Source organism: Pyrgilauda ruficollis, unplaced genomic scaffold (genome assembly GCF_017590135.1).
Source record: "Pyrgilauda ruficollis isolate IOZ18807 unplaced genomic scaffold, ASM1759013v1 scaffold41, whole genome shotgun sequence".
Taxonomy (NCBI): domain Eukaryota; kingdom Metazoa; phylum Chordata; class Aves; order Passeriformes; family Passeridae; genus Pyrgilauda; species Pyrgilauda ruficollis.
This window is the reverse complement of record NW_024525601.1, coordinates 1,910,630-1,929,389: the sequence shown is the minus strand read 5'-3', so window position 1 is coordinate 1,929,389 and position 18,760 is coordinate 1,910,630. Positions and strand designations below refer to the sequence as shown.

The window sequence follows — 18,760 nt, the reverse complement described above, 5'->3', positions numbered from 1 at the left end:
ATTCCCGCTCCCGTTGCCTCAGGAAACACCCGCCCCCGTTCCCGCCTAACGGCCGCCGGGGGCGGGGCTGGGCGGTGCCGCGCGCGCACCGCCCAATCAGCGCCCCCGCCTCCCCCGCCCAGACTTTTTCGCTCCCCGCCTGCCGCCGCGGGCCGTGCCCGCCAATGGCCGGCTCCGCTTGGGGCGCTGCCATTGGCTGCGCGGGAGGGAGCGCCGAAGTTTGGGAGGCGCGCGCTCGGCGCTGCTGCGCACGCGCCGCTGGCCGCGTCGGTCGCGCGGCCGTTTCCGTTGCGCGCCAGGGGAGCGAGCGGTGCCCGCCCGGCCGCTGGGGGGCGCTGCGGCGGCGGCGGCGCGGGGCGGATCCCGAGTTTTGGCGGTCGGTCCGTCTGTCCGCCAGCGCTCCTGCTGCGCCTGGCACCCTCGGGAAGGGCAGAGCCCTTCCCTCCCTCCTGTTTGGACAAAAAGGCGGTCGCCGGCTTGCAGCCGCTCCCCCGTGGCCGAACTGCGCGGCGGAGCGTGGCCGGTGAGCAGCGGGAGGCTTCCCGCCGCGGCCCGCGGTCGCACGGAGTTGGTGTCGCCTCAGGTGCTCCCTGGAGGGGCCGCGGAGGGAGGAAGGCAGGCTGGGACTGCCTCGGTCCGGGCGGCTTTACAGGCTAAATATAGGCTGGCACGTCTCGCAGCGGCGCTTGTGTGAGTGGCAGGAGCGCCGCTCATTTCAGGCGCTCCCAGCGGGCTGTGAAAGTGTGTCCCCAAAAAGTCTTGGTGGGAGAGGACTGGGAATGGTTCCTGAGCATGTTTGTGGTAAAGCGGGGTGGTTGCTGGAATCCTGGCAGCGATGTGTGAGTGAAGTGCGTTGCCTTGGGTAAGTGTGAAGCTGTTTGGCTCCTGCTTGCAGATGCTGCCCGACCGGGGCTGATGGTGCTGCCCGGCCGAGTGCTGCTCCAGTGTGCGGGATGATGGAAGACTTCAGGAATATCGCCGACGAGACCTTCCCGAGCTACTTGGGCCATTCCTTTAACAGCAGCGCGAGTGTCGTCTTTGAGAATGTCACCGTCTCCTCCAACCCGGGGTTACCTGTGGCGGCCTCCACTGTTGCCAGGAGCCAAGAGGGTGGTGACAAGAGGTGAGGTCTCAGTAAGTGCCATTCAGTAACACAAAAAAAACAGTTGAAGCATCTAACTCTGGAGAGCAAAAATTAGTTTCACAGATTACTTGGTCGGTGACAAAACTATTTACCAAACAGTATCTCAGTAATCAACAAACATAGGATTGTCTGTATTACCAGTGTAAAATTTTCGCTTAATTGTAACTAGTACAATACTTAACGTTTACAAAAACTGCCCTTCAAAAGTAATTTAATTTTTCGACTGTACCAATCAAGTCTCTTTTAACTCATCTCTCCAGCTTACTTGATTCGAGTTTGCAGTTGTGTGAGAATAATGTATTTTTTACATGTGTGTTCTCTGTTAACTTTTCACTGAATTTACCTGAATTTAGCTCATTTTAGAAACTGTAAGAGCTAGTGTTATGTATAAGAATTAAAACTTAGTAAGGAGTAGAGCAAAGAGTTACAATTTGAAGCCTTTGTGCTTAACTGCTGTCCTGTTACTTAACAACAAGTAAGATGAGACTTTAATACCCTGCCCTTCCAGAAGTGTGTATGCCAGAAGGACACCACTAGCCACTAAAAACTGTAACATGGTTTTTCTCTAAAGAGCTACAGAAGACTGGAGAGGAGCATTCAGGATACATGTGTTTATCTGTAAATACAAATTAGCTAAAATATTGAAATAACTTAACTTACAGGAAATAAGTAGTCACAAATATGAGTTTTCCCCCCCAGTTCTTTGGCAAACAGGAGTAGTGCATATTAAAATGATTCTGATGTATGTTTTTCCACCCCACATTTACAGGCTTCCTGATGATTGTGCATCCTATTTGGAAGGAAAACATTCACCTCTATCAGGATCTTCTCACAGCAGTCAGTCACATCCTGAGCCAGTGGAAAGATTTGCCCTTTGCTTTCGTGATGACATGTAAGTGAAGTAGTTAAAATCTTAATTCTGTCCTAAAATGCAGATACCAGTAAGTTAGTATGTAGAGCTATATGTACTATATGGCTAATTATGGGCTCTTTCAGAATTGAGTTGTAGAGTTGAAAACAGCAGCTTTTACTGCTGGCCTGCAGTAACTGGGGAGGTCAGCTGTGCATTGGCCTGTTAGCAGCAGCAGTGTTTGGCAGCCTGGGCAGCTTTTCCTACAAAACCAGCTCCTGAAGTGTTTCCTGAAGGGGGATAGTGCTAGGACACGTGGAAGCACCCAGTGGCCTTCCACGCAGTGATTGATGCCACTTAGCCTGTGCAGCCCTACATCAGCAGCATTCTGCTGTTTGATTGATTGATGTGACAGGAACAAAATCTTCAGAAGGGATGTTTCCTAGACTGTGAGGTTTTGTTTTGTTGTCATACTAATTGAAAATGCCATAAGCATGATTATTTAATTGACTTACCTGAATTTGGCCTGTATTTATCTAGTTCGCTTTACATAATCTAGAATTAAGCTGATGCTTCTGGTTCATGACATGTGTGTGAATAGCATTTTGTACTGATATAAATATGTTTGAGTAAATATCAAGCAGTTTGCCCACAGAAAGGAGCAACAGTTTCTATTAAATTTGCTTTTCTTGTAGCTTCAGTGATTGGTATTTCTTAGGAAATAGTTATTGTTAGTGATACACTTGAGAAAGCATTGCTGAGTGGTGGAAGTGTTGGAAGCTGTTACACAGGTTATTCTAACCAAGGCCTGATGTGCTCATGTTGTGACAGAAACTGCACTGTGTGCCTTTCTCGCTGATAAGATTGAGCCCTAGGCAGTGTGTCCCTATCAAAACTAAGAACGTAAGATTTGAGAGGGAGTCAGTGTCTTGATTGTACTCAAGTAAGAAAACAAAACACAGAACATGGACTAGTTGTGTTTTAGACTTTCAAATGTTAGTTTCATTTATTTATCTAAAATATTGAAGCAAAAGTATGAAACTTTAACATCTGGCATGATTAGTTTATAAGCCTGTGTGGATGTTATGTAAAACCAGATGTGAAGGATAATTTTCCTGCATAATTACAAAAGCTATTATTTAACGACATGCAATTTCAGTAACTCATGTTCTTTATAATTTGGTCCCTTATTTAGTGTAACGAAAGGCTTGGTGATACTGTGAACTTGGTGAAATCTTGTCTAGGTTTGACTTGGTCTCAAATGTGTCATGGAGCTTGGCTGGAGTAGACCCTTTTGTCCTTAAACTTTTCCTTCTTTTTACAGGAATGAAAGAGAGGAGCAAATAGGTAGAGAGGCATATTTTGCATGAAATTTCACTATTTGTTTCACAGTTTAGACTGTAAAACTGAAGTCCTTTGAATTTTGATATGTATTCTTTCATTGTAAAATGAGAGGTCTGTAGAATCTATCCTGTATTGGAAACAACAGTATGAGACAAAATAATTGGAGAATTTATCAAATCTTTGTCATGAGAGATGATGGTCTGTATAGCTAACTGATTTTTCATTTAAATAATTCTCTTTCTAGGGAAATTGCTACACAAATTGAAGACCCTCAGCTGCGTTGTGATAATTTGAAAGATTCCCACTCAATATACGGAGAGCCACCTCAGAATGTCATTGAACATTCAAATCGCAGTCAAAGTACCTTATGTGAAGTTTTGCCTCTTGAGCAATTGGAAGGTATTAAATTTTGAGAAAAATCGTGTACTTATTGTCACTGGAATTAGCTTTTTATGGTACAGATGTCTTCTTTTGACCGTTCCAGTGTTTTATGGCAGATTATAAATGGGTTCTGAAAAAAAATTTATTGGATTTGAGCAAACTGAAAACAGTGGTTGACATGTTCTTGGAGTTCTCCTCAAAGTACAAAGCTATACAGCAAGTTGGTGAAAACAGTGTTTGCTGTATAGTACCATAAATAGAATGCCAGTAGTAATCTGACTTAGTTCAGGAACTTTATGGAAGGCATGTATGTAGCTTGTTCTCTACCCCTTCTATTTCAGTAAGGCTGCAAGGTTATGTTTTAACTAGCATCTCTTCTCTTGCCCTATTCCAGCCTGTAATAGATTTCTTTAATTGCTGCTGTAGGTGATGGAGGCATACCCTTCTAGTGAGGTTATGCATGAAAAAATGGTTTTGAACAATTGCTGTGAAAAGACTTTTTCTGAAGTCTAGGTAGAGTACTGGAAGAAGAAGAAGAATATTCCCAAATTAATTTTAGTAGCATGGCCACTGATATTAAGCTTACCTGGAGTTTTTGCTAATGCCAGTTCTGTGAATAAATTCTACTTGTCCCTTAAAATTCAGTACATACATTTAGTAAATATATACTTTTAGACATTTTCCTTTTTCAAGCTTTGAGTATTTGTATAGGTTTTTGTGAAATATTAATAGTTTTGACAGATAACATGTTCAATCAGAAAGTATTGTGACCTGTAATATAAATAGACCCTTATAAAAAAACCACTTCCAACAGGGAAGTGTTGGCTCCATTCATTTGTTGCTGGAGTCTTGAGGAAGTGGCAGTAACTGGCAACAAAATGGTGATGCTTTGGAAAGCTGAGCCTGCCCAGTGTTTGGACATGATAGTGGCCAGGCAGATTTAGTTACTGTTGTTTGGAAATTGTCTTTTATTCACACCTTACTGAAGAATTACAAAAGTTTTTTGCTAAAATCTGTGCGTGCAAGTCTAAACTGTTCTCTGTCATGTGGGACTTCCAGCTGGATTATATGTGGATATAACAGACAAGTGGAAGCTGCTTAAAATGATCCAAAACAAGAATTGGTCCAGTAGGTGAAATGCAACAGTGGAACAGAACACTTGTTCCTCCTTCTGCTAGCACAAACTGGGACTCCTTGCTTTCTTGTGCTGCCTTGTGGAAATCCTTAAGGCAGTAAATACCTTTCATAATTTTTAGAGTTCTAGCCCTGATGAAACTCTTGCCTTTTTAATAAGATCCTTTAGATCATTGTTATAAGAAGATACAAGGTTTAGTGTTGTGGTAATCTGTATGTTTGGGTTATTTCTATGGTGTGTGCCAAGACCTTCCAGTGTCTCAGTTTAACCTTAAAGAATAGTCAGCACTTGTTATGTTCTCACGTTATACTTCTAAAATACTGCTTATACCTCTTTCTTATGTTTCAGATTTGCCAACTGGAATATGTTTTCGCCCAGATGTTAAAAACAGCAAGGTAAAAGCTTTTCCAAATGCAGTGAAATTGAATGTTTTCTAATATTCATCTTCTAATAGATTTAATTCTGTGAGAGGAGGAGGGAGGAATGAAACTGTGTTTGTCTTATATTGTTTATACCATGTGTTTATAAAGGTGCTGGCATGACTCACTTTGCCTTCATTTTGCAAATCACTTAATTAGTACTGTGTGAGCATGACTCCATCTAATCTTCCTCAGTTGTAAAAATTGTTGTTTGTTCCTAGCTTCCACTGTCTTGTAGTTCTTTGTCACTGTAAGGACCTTGCATTTTATCCCAGTTAAGTGAAGGATCTTGTGAGGAATGTTTTGTAGTGCTTTTGGAAATGGAAGTAGACAATCCAGAGCTAGCAAGTAGCTGGTGGTATTGACAGATAGGGTTATGCTTCACCTGTTTTTATCTACCCTGTTAGAGATGCTAACAGTTTTGGGCATGGAGATCCAATGCAGACAGGAATGGGAGGTCTCCTGTTCCTTGCAGAAAACACACATTGGGCTGCAACCAAATGCTGTCCAGTACATACTCCTTAATGTGTCAGCTAGTATTTTTATGTAGTTTTCTGTCATTTGATTTTTGTAGGGGCCACAGTGGTCAGTGAGTTGCAATTGAATGCTTGCAGGCTGTCTTCTGAAAACCATAATTAATTTTCCTTTCAAATTCTTTACTTTATGGACTTGGACTTTTTTTGCTGGGTGTCAAAGATGATCTGTTCATCACAAAGAATATGGGACTAAATCCATAGCAGACATCATGTCATGCTGTTTTTAAAAATCATTCAGCTATAGAAAAGATAGAGTATTTGCTGTTACCTAGATTCAGCTGAAATATTACTTTTTGAGTAATTCAGTGTACTCATTTGGAGAAATTTCCGACAAAGATTGGATCTGTGTGTACCATTTCTGAAGAGGTTCTGTTTTAGCAGCATAGGAAACTATTGAGAGAAGTCTTTGTACGTTTAGGCTGGGATTGCAGCTCAATGAATGATGGAGGACAGCTTTTTCAAATCTAAACTCTTTAGTGCAATGTTTCAGTTCTTTATTTTGAGATCTCTTAAGTTTGGTGTCCTTCAGATACTTTTTTACTCTTCCCCTTTTATGCTTCCTGTGTTTCTTGCATGCATCCATGCTGGAAGCTAGCAGGCATAGTCCACTGGGTTTTTTTTGTTTCATTTTTTTATTTCTATAGGTATTAAGGCAACATGCTGGCACTTCTTTTTTATCGTACAATGAGTTGATAGATAATTGTTTTAATCACTTTTTTTTTTTTTTCATCTTGCATAGTAATGTCTGAGGTCTTATAAAGTGTGTAGTGACACAGAGACTTGTCTTTTCAGGAGAGTCAATAATTCTCTTAAATAATTGGTAAATATGTGGGAGTTAAATGTAGGCCAGCAACGGGCTGGTTTGTGGTTTGTCTTTGAGCAACAGTTAGCTCCATTCCAAACAGGTTGCTGGGGATTAAGTGCCTTTCCATTTTCTTGGCTTTGCAACAATCGATGTGATCCTGGCAGTCTCATGCTTCACCAGAGTGGAAAAGTGTGATTTAAACAATTAAACTGCGGCTTCTGAAATTTTAGAAATTTTCCACCTAACATCAGAGTTTCCAAGCTGTTTGGGAAGCGATGTTAACCCTGTACAAGTAGTCTGATAGGCTGCAATTAGTTGCAGCAGTGCATGAAGGAAGGGATAAATGGTTTTAAGAGTGAGAATAACAGAGCTCTGCTCTCAGGGCTTCTCTGTGCAAGCTGTCCCTGCTTCACTGCTTTGTAGATAGACAGTAGGGTAGGTACAAAAGGCTCCGAGTCTGATTTGGAGCCCTCATCCAACAATGGGTCAGGTAGGAGGGAAAGGGGAGTAACACAGAACCCATGTTGAAGGGAATGAGAAGTTGTAGTAGGAATAAGAAGAGATCTTCCCATCTTCTTGCTGTGTATGCCCTTGCAGGAACATCTATGGATTGGCATGGCCAGGAACTGTTCTTGGTGGTAGAGGCTTAACTAGAGGTGCTGGCTATGGCAGTGTCATATGAGTGAACAAAGTATCATTAATCTCTTTTCTACTAGAGATTTTTTCAACATTCTAAAAGGCCATGTAGTGTTATTTTTTTCTTTTGTATATCTATTCTAGTGGAACCTAAATATTTGATATTTTTTATTTAAAGGAGAACTTCCAGAATTCTGCCGGTTATGGGGCTGTGACTGGAATAGACTCTGGAAATGCTAGTGATGAAGATTCACAAAATGAAGGGATAACTGGATGTCCTGTGCAAAGAGAAATGCTGCCCAGAGCAGTGCAGCAAATGGTATGAAATTGCCTTTTGAATTCCTGTTATTCGTGTAGAGTGAGACTGTAGTAGAAGATGGCAGTGTATTTGGAAAATTGTTGATTCTGCTAACCACCCAACCTTCCTTTATAAAAAATTAATAATACCACTTTGGTTCTAGGCCTGTTTTTCAAGCGTAGTCAGCTTGGACTGTTTTGTATCTAGAACTTTTAATACATGCAGTTAATAACTGTTCTTCTGACACTTTTCAAATGATTATTGTTTTAAAAGACTTCCGTGACTGCTGGGGATGTGCTGGATTCCCGCACAGCTACTGAGCTGCGATTAGATTCCTTGTATCTCCAGTGCATGGACAGCCATAAAGCTGATGTCTCAGACGTCCTTCCAAAGCAAGAAGCAGAGTCCTCCGTCTGTCAGGCTGCTTCTTCTGATGCAGAAGTGCTACACACAGCAAGAGGAGTTGACACCACTCCTGAGGTTCTTAGTGCAAATGCACCTCAGGCAGATGCAACTCAATATAAAGTTGGTCTTCCTGATACTTACCTGTCTCCTGCTGGGGACAGCTGTGAGAACTTAAGTCTTGTTACAGCAGACAAAGGTAGGATGCTTTACATACAAGCTATCCTTACGTTAAACCCGTCCATGCAATTGTGACCATATTCTGTTGCATGGAAAAAAGAAATAAAATTGTAAGCTAGGCATTTTTGTTTAGTTGTAGGAGTTGGTAATAAAAACCAATGTAGCATGAATTAATTCTGACTGGCTATTGTTTTCAGAAACACTGATTGTTGTGTGTTGTACTTAACTGTTACTTATTTGCTGATGAAATTAGTTTAAGCTTGCAGTTGCAGCAACTTGAGCTTGCCACAACTTCTGCCATATCCCTTTTTTATTTTAATCCACAATGTAGCATTTGATGTATCTTTTAGGTGATTTACCACACAGCATTGTCTATCAAAATGAGGAGGGCAAATGGGTGACTGATCTTGCATATTATACTGCATTTGATGAACAACAAGATTTAAATATGTCTGAAGATGATAAAAGAAATGAGGAGTTCCTTACTGGCTGTATGTAATCATCTTTTTAGTTAACTCTTGTTGTCTGCAATAATGTTAAGTAAACTTTCTTCCTTTCTTTTTTTCCACTTCAGCAAATCAGTATTTGGTGTTTCAAAGCCTCCAGGTTTTAGATACTACAAATTATTTGAAAGCTGATGCTGATAGTAATCTGTAGTGATATTGTCTCATTATTTATAGTACATAGCTTCTTTCTGTGTTTCCTGCTCTTCCCATGAAGTGTGTTTTAAAACAAAACAAAAAGCATTCTAACATTTGCCATGGGTACCTGTTGTGTGAGCTAAGGCAACTCGTCTCACTTTCACAGTTTTACCTTTGGACTTTAATGATTGTTTTCCTTTCTTACAAGGAAAAGAGAAGAAGAGTAATTTTGTGTTGAGTGATGCTTATAAGAGAGGAAATAATTAGCAATGAGGAATTACTACAAAATCAAATAGAATGCAACTACAGTGTCAAAATTTGAGAGACTTCAAAGTGTTGAATTGGCTAGCTGCTGATTTTTTGTGAAGTCCCTTAGGAATGTCTTGATGCTGAAAAATGGTACTGGTACTGAAAAATGTTGGAGCTTTTTGAGGGACTTTGGGGCTCTGGTCTTCCCTTGAATTCCAGGCTTTTTGAACCTCTGTTCACTTTAAAAGTGGTTTATTATCCTTAAGCTATGTCAGACTGATCTTCACGAGAGTCTATACATTTGTCATACAGGCTTGGATAATACACATGCAGTGCCATAGGCAAATAGATTCCTGTCATCGGCGCATCTGTTTCATAAGAGATTCAAGCAATGTGTGCAACAGCATTTCTCTCTCCTAGTTTCTAAAGCTGCCATGTAGGTGGGCTAATATATTCTCAGGATGTCCATGGTCCACTTTAGGTTCTTCTTTCTTTCAAAGTGAATGCTGTGTAACGTGGTGTATTTTGAATGAGTGATCAAACAGGGTTGACTGGTTGAAATAATGTTTTTCAACACTGTAGTGATTTTCTGATGGTTCAAGTAAATATCATATCATTTGGGAGACACTTTCCCATCTACTATGTCAGTAACATAGAACTCTTCCATGATTTTTCAGAGTCATTATATTTCAGACACCTTTTGTGTCTTAGACTTGAGTTGTCAGGTGATTAGAATATTTGACTGTTGTAAATTTTTCCAAGGCTACTTAGGTTTTTCCACCTGATATATTTTTAAACACTTCCTGCTTTCAAGTCAATGAGCTTACTTCTTTGCGTGGTAGATGATAACACACTGACACATTCCATGTGGCTGGCATTTTTTTGGCTGCTGGTCTGCTTGTCTGTCTGCAGTGGTGTTTGACAGCCGAAGAAATTTTATTTGTAAGGACAGAAAGGACATGTTACAGCTGACTCTTTGGAGTCTCATTTATGACACATCTCTCTGTCAGCAAACTGTGGGCACGGTGTGTTCTTGTATGGAGTAGTGCAGGAGTGCTCACTTGACAGCGTTGGGTGCTTCAGAGTCTCTGGGGGCTGTAGGGCTCATATAGAAGATAAAGAACTGCTGCTGACTGAGAGTTCAACTGGCTATAACAGCATGTCAGTGATAGTGCCAGGTTGCCTTCAGGAGATGAACTTTGATTGCTCAATAAAGATGTATTGCAACTTTGTGTTTTCCTCAGAGTATGTGTTGTGACTTCCCATGAGTAGTTTTATGGGCAACACCTGTATTCACCTTACAAGTTTGCATCCATTCTCAGCTTTTGCCCTATGCCCTCTATGCCTAGGGATGCTCTGTGCACAAGGACATGTATTTTTGAAGTTTTGATGAGCTTAATGATGCATTAACATTGCAATCAGATGGTAGATTAGTATCTCTTGATCAGTTTTTCACAACATTTTGGTGAAGGGATTCTTAAGTGCTAGTTGTTCTGTAGATGGTAATTGTGAAAATAGTACAGGCATTTGAATTCAAAGTAAGATTGAGTTATTTGGCCTGTTAATTTGCATGGGTTTTTCATTAATAGGTACAAGCCAGTGCCATCTTTCTTTTGCTCCAATTCAAAGGTACCACCTTGATGGAAAAAATTTTCAGCCCCCAAATATAGATTTGGTCTGAGTTAGCTATATGATGATTGGTTTTAGCTAGTATGGGTATCATAACCTATAAAAAGTTATAGTTTAGCTTGGGGCTAAGGCTGTTAGAAACTTTCTTTATTCACCACTAAGTTAATAAGCTAAATGCTGATTTTACTTTGGCTTTTAAAGATCCAGCAGTACTCCTTTAAAACTAATTTCATATAAATTTTCTTAGTGATATGGGATTGAATAACTCCTAGTGTGTCCCAGACTGTCTCAGGTCTACAATTGTATGTGCAATAACTTTCCATCAAATTGAGTTTAATGATGACAAATAGTAATGATGGCACTTAGTAACTTTTGCCTTATTTTAATAAATTTTCTCTTGGTTTTAAGCTGAAGCAGCAGCTATGATTGCGCAAGACCAGGAAGAATTTGAGAAAGCACACAGGCTTATGCAGGTAACTAATGACCTCGATGTAAACAAAATAGTTTTCTAATTTATTTACAAATTGCAACTTCTGAAATCTCTTTGTCTGCAGGCAGGAAAAGTAGGCAGTCCAAATGCATCTGAATTAGCAAATACTTCGTGGAGATCTGCTAATAGCTTCATTCTGCCAAGAACATCTGATCTTCATAAAGATGCCAGCTATTTACGTTTGTCTTTGGGGGAGTTCTTTGGTCAGAGATCCGAAGCTCTTGGATGTCTTGGTGGAGGCAGTGATGTGAAACGGGTATGTGTCTAAATGTTAGTATTGAGAAACAAGGAAAAGACAAGACAAACAACAGCTAGCACTGCTTTTGTTATTTTGTAAAGAGTTCTTTATCAGATCTAATTTTCCAAGTTGATTTAGGAAGGAAATTCTGTGTGTTACAGGTGTGGGTTGACTGCTTTCCTGCTGGAATTTCTGATGTGGAGTGCTGGCTGGTGTTATTGTTGACTGTTGATCTTTGCCTTTTGGTCAGGAACTAATTATGTGCAGGATCACAGGGAGAAAAGTACACCATATACAGGAGGCATGTTAGAGGTCCCAGCAAATTATCCACACAGTTGAGTGAAATGTTGGTCAGACAAGGGTATTTAAACAGTGAGGGCATTTCTGAGTGGCTGTTGATGATTGATGTGCTATCTGGGCAGTGTCCAACTTCAGTAAAACTGCAATCATCTAGATTCTGACTTTCTGACACTTGTATACTTCTTGCATCTGGTGGATAGCTGGCACTTCTCTCTTCTGCTGTTGGCAGACAGGATCTCATCTGTGTTTCATGCAAAAAAAAAAAAAAAGGTGGGGAACAATGAGAAGAAGTAGTCACACATGCTTGTGTAATTCACTTGTGTCATGAGGAATTCTTGGAGTTGGCAGAGTTAGAGTCTGTCCTAAGCATTCCAAGGCTTAGTGGCAGACTATGCTTTCAGGCAGAGATGATGTGAGCATGTGTACCTTATTTCTTTGTTTTGAGTAACTGGTATAAGTAAGTTGTGTCTTGGTTTCAGTTGGGATAAAGTTAAGTTTTCTTTGTAGCAGTTAGTACAGTGCTGTGTTTTGGATTTAGTATGAGAATAATGTTGATAACACACTGATGTTTTGGATGTTGCTAAGTAGTGCTTACTCTAAATCAAGGACTTGGGAGTGTCTCATGCTCTGCCAGTGAAGCAGGTGCACAAGAAGCTGGGAGGGAGCATGGCCAGGACAGCTGACCCAAACTGACCAAAGGGATATTCTGTATCACAGAACATCCTACTCAGTCTGTAAGCTGGAGGGAGTTGGCTGGCAGCCATCGATTACTGTTCGGGACAGCCTGGTATTGGTCTGTGGCCAGTGAGCAATTGTGTTGTGCACCACTTGTTTCTCTTGGGTGTTGTTCCCCTCTCCTTCCTTTCCATTACCAGTATTATAGTTGTAATTTATTCTTGTGTCCGCTATTAAACTGTTCTTATCTCAACCCACAAGGTTTGCCTGTTCTTTCCAATTCTTTCTGTCAGGAGGAGGTGGGGAGTGAGCAAAGAGCTGTGTGGTACTTAGTCACTAGCTGGGGTTTAGCCATGCCAGTTGTTAGTTTATTTTATGTATGTATAGGAAGTGCAGTGTATGTGTTCACATTGGGCACTTGCAGTGCTAGGAGGCACGTGTTATTTCTTAGTGGTATGAGAGGTGTACTGAGCAAGCACTGCAGGCCAAAACTGCTTTGGAAGTGCATTGAACCTATTTGTTAATTCTTGAATTTACTCATGCTTTACTCTGGGTTATTTTTTATAGCCATCTTTTGGTTACTATATTACGTCCCCGAAGAAAAGGCAGCCTGTTCCTTTGCTAATGCGATCTGATTCATCAGGAGGTGACATCGGCCGAGAGATTTCACAGTTGTCTGAGGTGTTTTCAGGTACTTATGGAACAGCTCTTTTCTATGGGGCATTAAGGGAGCATGTGTATCCAAGAATGCAGGTTTTTAGACCATTTCCTTGCTGTAAATTAATTATTTTTTTTTTTTTTTTTAATGTTTTTGTTGTCAGATGACTCAGAAGCACAAACAAAAAAACATGCAAATTTTACCAGCTCTGAAGGTTCAGGGCATAGGGTGGATACTGCTGCTGGAATACACGAAAATGTTAATACAGACGCTGCTACCAAAAGTAAAACAAAGGTATTTCTCTTTAAAGTGCAACTATGAACTGAAACAAAATTCAAATTATTCCAATTATTATTGTTTCTTTGAATACAGCTAAATTTTGACTTTCACATCAGCTCACTGCTTTTTATATTGATCATTTGAAACTATGCTAAGAAATAGGGGCACCTACTAGGATTCAAAAGAATGGCATGATCCATTAGTGGTTGTAAGTCAGGTGATACTATCACCATCTTGTTTTCCTTTTTCTTCCCACTTCACTTGCTCAGTCTGTCAGCCCATAGTTTTTCAGAGACTCATAGGCTGCTGATGTTCTGTGATCAAGTTTCTGAATTTCAGCTGTGTCTTCCCCTTCTATTTTTTTAATGAAACAGCTTACCTTTACTGTTGAAATAAAATCTTTTAGTTGATAGAATTTAAGACTATAAGCATGGTGCAAGTCAGAAAAAAGTGTTTTGTTAGTTTGGTAGTCCTTGATACCTGCCTTCCCTGCCTGTATCACCTCCCTAAGCCTGCTGTCAATGCTCCTCCTAATGCAGGTGAGGATGGTGTCAAGCTTCTTTGCCTGGCTTGTGGTCAACTTCCTGTCTGCCAGGACCCTCAAGTCCTTTTCTGCCAAGCTGCTTTCCAGCTGATTGGCCCAGGGCCTGTACAGGGCCCTGGGGTTATTCCTCCTTAAGTCCTGGTCTGGGCATTTCCCTTTGAACTTCTCAGCCAATCTTTCCATCCTGTTGAGGTTCCTCTGAATGACAGCTGACTCTCCTGGCGTATCAGCCACACCTCCCAATTTTATATGATGATGGAACTTGCTGAAGGTGCCCTCTGCCCGATCATCCACATCATTAATGAAGTTGTTGAACAGTACTGGCCCCTGTCTTGTTCCCCAGGATACTCTGGGGAACTCACCAGTGAGTGACTGGCCTCCTGAAGGACATGGTGCTGCTGATCTACCCTTTGAGCCTGGCAGTTCAGCTTGTTGTCAGTCCAGTCATGGTGTACGTGTTTGCTCTGTGTGTTGCCTGGCTTTTGATGAGGATGTTGTTAAGTCATGCATGCCTATCTACAGGAGGACAGGTGTTTTCAGTTCTTTCTGAGCCTGTGTCCATCGGAGAGAGACAGAAATAAACGGGGCTCTGGACATAACTGTCTGCCTACTCTGTGCCCTTTGCTAAGAATATCTAATATGAAAACTAAAGAAGAAATCAGACTTGAGTAATAGAAAAAGCTGTAGGAATAGCTGTGTCTTCTCTCCTTAGAGGCAGATGATTTCAAGTTAATTTGGAAATTATTGTATATTTGGTCATGGTAATTTCTCTGCTGTTTTCCCTGATAGGATTTTACTCCCAATTCTTTCAACTGAACTAAATAAAGCGTTTTTGGATTTTAAAAGTTTCACAGGAACTAAGGCTTTCTAGTAGGCAATACTTATTTAATTTAGAAAAGCCTTTGTGAAGCAGACTTAAAAAATCAGGAGAATGAGAATGTCTCTTGCAGTGTTCCTTCTAGACAGGTGTTTAAAAATGCATCCATGAAGAATGTTAATATATTGCCATATCCTAAAATGTAAACACAAAACAAAACACTAAACAAAAATTCTCTTACTGTGGTGCTTAATTAATTTTGTTTTGTTTTAGGATGGAATTCGTAAAGGCAAGTTTGAAGATAGCTTGTCTAATCATTCTGACTCTGTCCTGAGTATCAGCACAATTGCAAATGCTATTGCTAATGCTTCCTCCAGTGCTGAACCTTCCCAGCTAGCTGCTATGATGATGGCACTCTCCAATAAAAGTAAAAGAACACGTGTCCTTCCTGGAGCTGTTAAAGAGGCTGAACTCTCCGCTAGTGAGGTGTTATTCAGCAATGAGGAAAATAGTGCATTTGATGTGGAAAAATACCTCAAAAAAACAGACGAGAACAGATGTGAGAATGAATATGAGAGTGTCATGAAACATGAAGCATCTGTCCAGAACCTTACATCTGATACCTTTTTACTGGGTAAAGATAAACATAAGGATGCTTTTGCAGAAGATTGGATGAATAAACATAGCAAACAGCAAGGAATAGAGAAGCGATTGCTTGATAATCTTAATGAAGAAAGTGACAGTCAGAATTTTTCTAGGCTGTCTGATATTCCCAGCCGCGGAGATGTAATTGCAGATAATGTTCGATGTTCAGGAAAGTTTTCAGATTTGGTAAATAGTAAATATTTACAGTCAATGGATGCTGATATTAGATCAGAGACACTTAATGAAAACGAAACCACACATGGAATTCTCTCAGCAGCAAAAATGGAAGTGGCACAGAGAAATCTGCTTGCTTACCGGAGCAGCAATCTCACTAATGCATGTGGTATAGGGGAAGACAGAGAAACAGTAGATCAAGCAGCAAATGCTGTTCCTGAACCGTGTAATGATTTGGTGGAGGGTACTGCAGGAAATACTCTGTCCTTCAGCAACTTAAAACCTGCCAAGCAATCTAGTAAATATGTCTCAGTAAGTCCTACAACAGCCAAGCCTGTGCAGAAATTGAACAATGAGGAGAGGAATCAAAATACAGAGAAGGGAAACAAGGATGCCAGTACTCCTCGTAGGGGGAATGCAAAACATGTAACTTTTGAGAAGCTCTCCCCAACTTTCCAGAATAGTACTGGTAAGTAAACCTATATAAATACAGTTAGTTGTTGAAAAAGCTTTTTTTTGGTCAGTTAACTTGTTTCCTGTCCATAAATAAATATGGTGCTTAAATTTTGTTTATTTGCCAGAGCATAAACCCATTCTACCTGAAAGTGACTTAAATCTGGAGGGTGAGCAGTGTAGCTTCAGACCTTCAACTTCACCTCTGATTCATTCTTCTCCCAGTGACACTTCTGGAACAGGATTTTCAGGGTAAATTTCTTGGTGCAGGTTACAAGAATTAGTGCTTAATGAGGATTGTTGACGGATCATGTGTTAGTTTGAATGTTGACTGTGATCTTTATTAGGCTAAGACTTCATTATGGTGGACATGATATAGACCAATGAAGATGTGTTTTTTAAACTTAGAAGTGTTTTGCTCCATCTGGTTCTCTGATTTGTATCATTGCGTATTGTGGGAGAGGGTGGGTAGAAATATTTGTATGGCTTTTGACTGTTTTGTATTTTGATACATACTTGTGTTCGAAGGTTTAAGGTTTCCTTAGCAACTGAAAGAACAATGTTTCTTAAATGAGCTCCCATAACAGTAAGTGTCATAAGATGGCAACTAAATTAATTCTGTAATCTAAAACACAAACATGGTCAGTAGCTGATGGTTGTGTGCAGTCTCATAAGATGAGGCAAATGATTTGCCTGACTTAACTTTTAACTTCATAGTTTGGTATTTAACTACTGTTTGTGTTTGTATGTTATTAGAATTACAGGCTGTCTGTCATTTCTCAGAAATTAATATGTGCAGGAGAAGATGTATTTTTGCCGGCATGTTATATAGCTCTTAGGATTTCCAGTTAAAATTGTTAGTGACTTTAATTGTTGTCATGTTAGCTTTTTTGTTGAGCAAAGTGCTGAGAGATCCTGTGTTTTCAGGTATTTGAAATGAAGAGAATCTCAGCAGTGAATATGGTGCCTAATGTGGGATGCCTGGGAGGTTAAATGATTTCGTTTGACTTTTTAATCTAGTTAGATACAAGTATATTGATTCACCTCTTTTAATAAGTTGTGTTGCTGCTGTGGCCTTAGCATCTGAGTTCAGTTTTGGAATTCTTGTGCTTTACCTATATGGATTTATATAGAATGAAAATGTGTTTTATGTACATCAAAGCCAGAACTTACAAAGGTTAATTGAGAGCTGATTTCTCATTTCTACTGACTGCATTTAACAGAACAGCTAATTAAGTTGACTTTTAGAATAGTATAGGTAGTGGGTAACATTGATTTTCTTGATGGCAGCATTAAAAATATGTATTTTAATATTGGCATATTTTGAATCTCTTTTTCAGATCTGAAGTGGACTTCACTTGCCCATCACATTGTCAGGAATCTCCTTGCAAAGAGAATGTGGTACCTCAGTCTGTTTATTGCAGTCCAAGCATGAGCAGGTTAACCTATGTCTCTGTGTCTGGCAGTACCCGTAAGAACCCAGCAGTGATACATAGTCCAGGGACATACTGGGTAAGAAGAAAAACCCACTTCACCTCACCTTTGCCCCTAAACCAAAATTTATAGGTCAAAGTAATTCTAAATTAGAAAAGCCTTAAGGGTTTTCAAACAATTTTAGGATATGCTGTGCATAGGGGAAAGGTATACTTCTTTCCAGCTTCTGAGTTATTTGAAAATTTGAATTTTGGTATCAACTGTGCTAAATGCACGCACTCTAATAAATACATAGTAAAACAATCAAAGAACTAGGAACTTCTGAAAAAGTTTGAGTTGATGTATTTTTTCTTTTAATATTTTTCAATAGTTTCTCATTAAGTCATTCTGTTCTTGGAATGTGGTGCAGTATTCCAGTAGTATTTTGCAGGATCTATATTGCTTTCATCATACCTGAGGCTCCCTTGCTGTTCAGCTTCAGCTGTTAGGAGAATAATTTTCCTGGCTTGTTTTTTTCCTGGAGAAATATTTGTGAATACATAATGTAGCTTGTAGTACTTTTTTGAGGACTGAAACTATAATTTTCTACCTCTGACAGTCATTCTGACTGTTTTTACTGGTTTAGAGAAGAATGTACACTGAGGGTGAAATTTGTGTTCAGACTTGCAGTCTTACACTGATTAAAATAATTGGCCATCTTTTATCTGAATTTGTGCATTCCTTGAAATCTGTTAGGTCTCCCCCTTTCCAAGTGTGTGTAATTGTGGGTGGAATTTTAAAAAACAGGCACATAAAACCTGAACAATCTTTCTAACTTACATGCATGTCTCTGTAAATACGAGTTTACATGCATGTCTGTGTAAATATGAGTTTACATGCATGTCTGTGTAAATATGAGTTTACATGCATGTCTCTGTAAATACGAGTTTACATGCATGTCTGTGTAAATATGAGTGCTCATTCCAGCTATAGCATACCTGTCAAAATGCAGGTCTCTGGGCTTCAATGATTTCTTTTTGTGAGAACACAAAGAAAATGTTTGTATCAGCGCATTTTTGTCCATCTCAAATCCCTTTCAGTTAGTGGTTTGGTTCAAGGCCATTCAGTTTGTTTTTTGGGCTTGTTTTTTAATCTGGCTAGTATGTCTGGTGTGTTGTCAATGCTGTTTTGAACACAAATCTAAAAATACAGTACCACAGACCGCTGTGAAGAAAATCAACTCCATCTCAGCCAGACCCAGTAGAATGTTTCTTAAGGATAGCAGACAGGTTGAAGTTGGAGGTTTTCTTTTTCAAGGTGAAGAGTCACAGTCAAAAAAGTAAAACTTCAGACAAAAGACAAACTTGATTATTTATATTGGATGGCAGTCCCAATAATGATTGGACAGAAAAGTTTCCTGAACAG

General features: G+C 40.0%; 1 protein-coding gene across 1 annotated transcript in view; it reads left to right on the top strand.

The window, feature by feature from the left end:
- Positions 1-367: 367 nt before the first annotated feature.
- The window catches only part of CEP192 (centrosomal protein 192), a 55,322-nt gene continuing 36,929 nt past the window's right edge, over positions 368-18,760 (top strand). Inside the window, exons 1-15 of the mRNA XM_041477597.1 lie at positions 368-523; positions 896-1,123; positions 1,914-2,036; positions 3,583-3,737; positions 5,203-5,249; positions 7,429-7,569; positions 7,822-8,149; positions 8,481-8,621; positions 11,058-11,122; positions 11,204-11,395; positions 12,920-13,043; positions 13,174-13,304; positions 14,924-15,938; positions 16,051-16,174; positions 17,263-17,434. Of these exons, the coding sequence (XP_041333531.1) occupies positions 954-1,123; positions 1,914-2,036; positions 3,583-3,737; positions 5,203-5,249; positions 7,429-7,569; positions 7,822-8,149; positions 8,481-8,621; positions 11,058-11,122; positions 11,204-11,395; positions 12,920-13,043; positions 13,174-13,304; positions 14,924-15,938; positions 16,051-16,174; positions 17,263-17,434 (2,928 nt within the window). The 5' untranslated portion in view covers positions 368-523; positions 896-953. The remainder of the gene's footprint in view (positions 524-895; positions 1,124-1,913; positions 2,037-3,582; positions 3,738-5,202; positions 5,250-7,428; positions 7,570-7,821; positions 8,150-8,480; positions 8,622-11,057; positions 11,123-11,203; positions 11,396-12,919; positions 13,044-13,173; positions 13,305-14,923; positions 15,939-16,050; positions 16,175-17,262; positions 17,435-18,760) is intronic.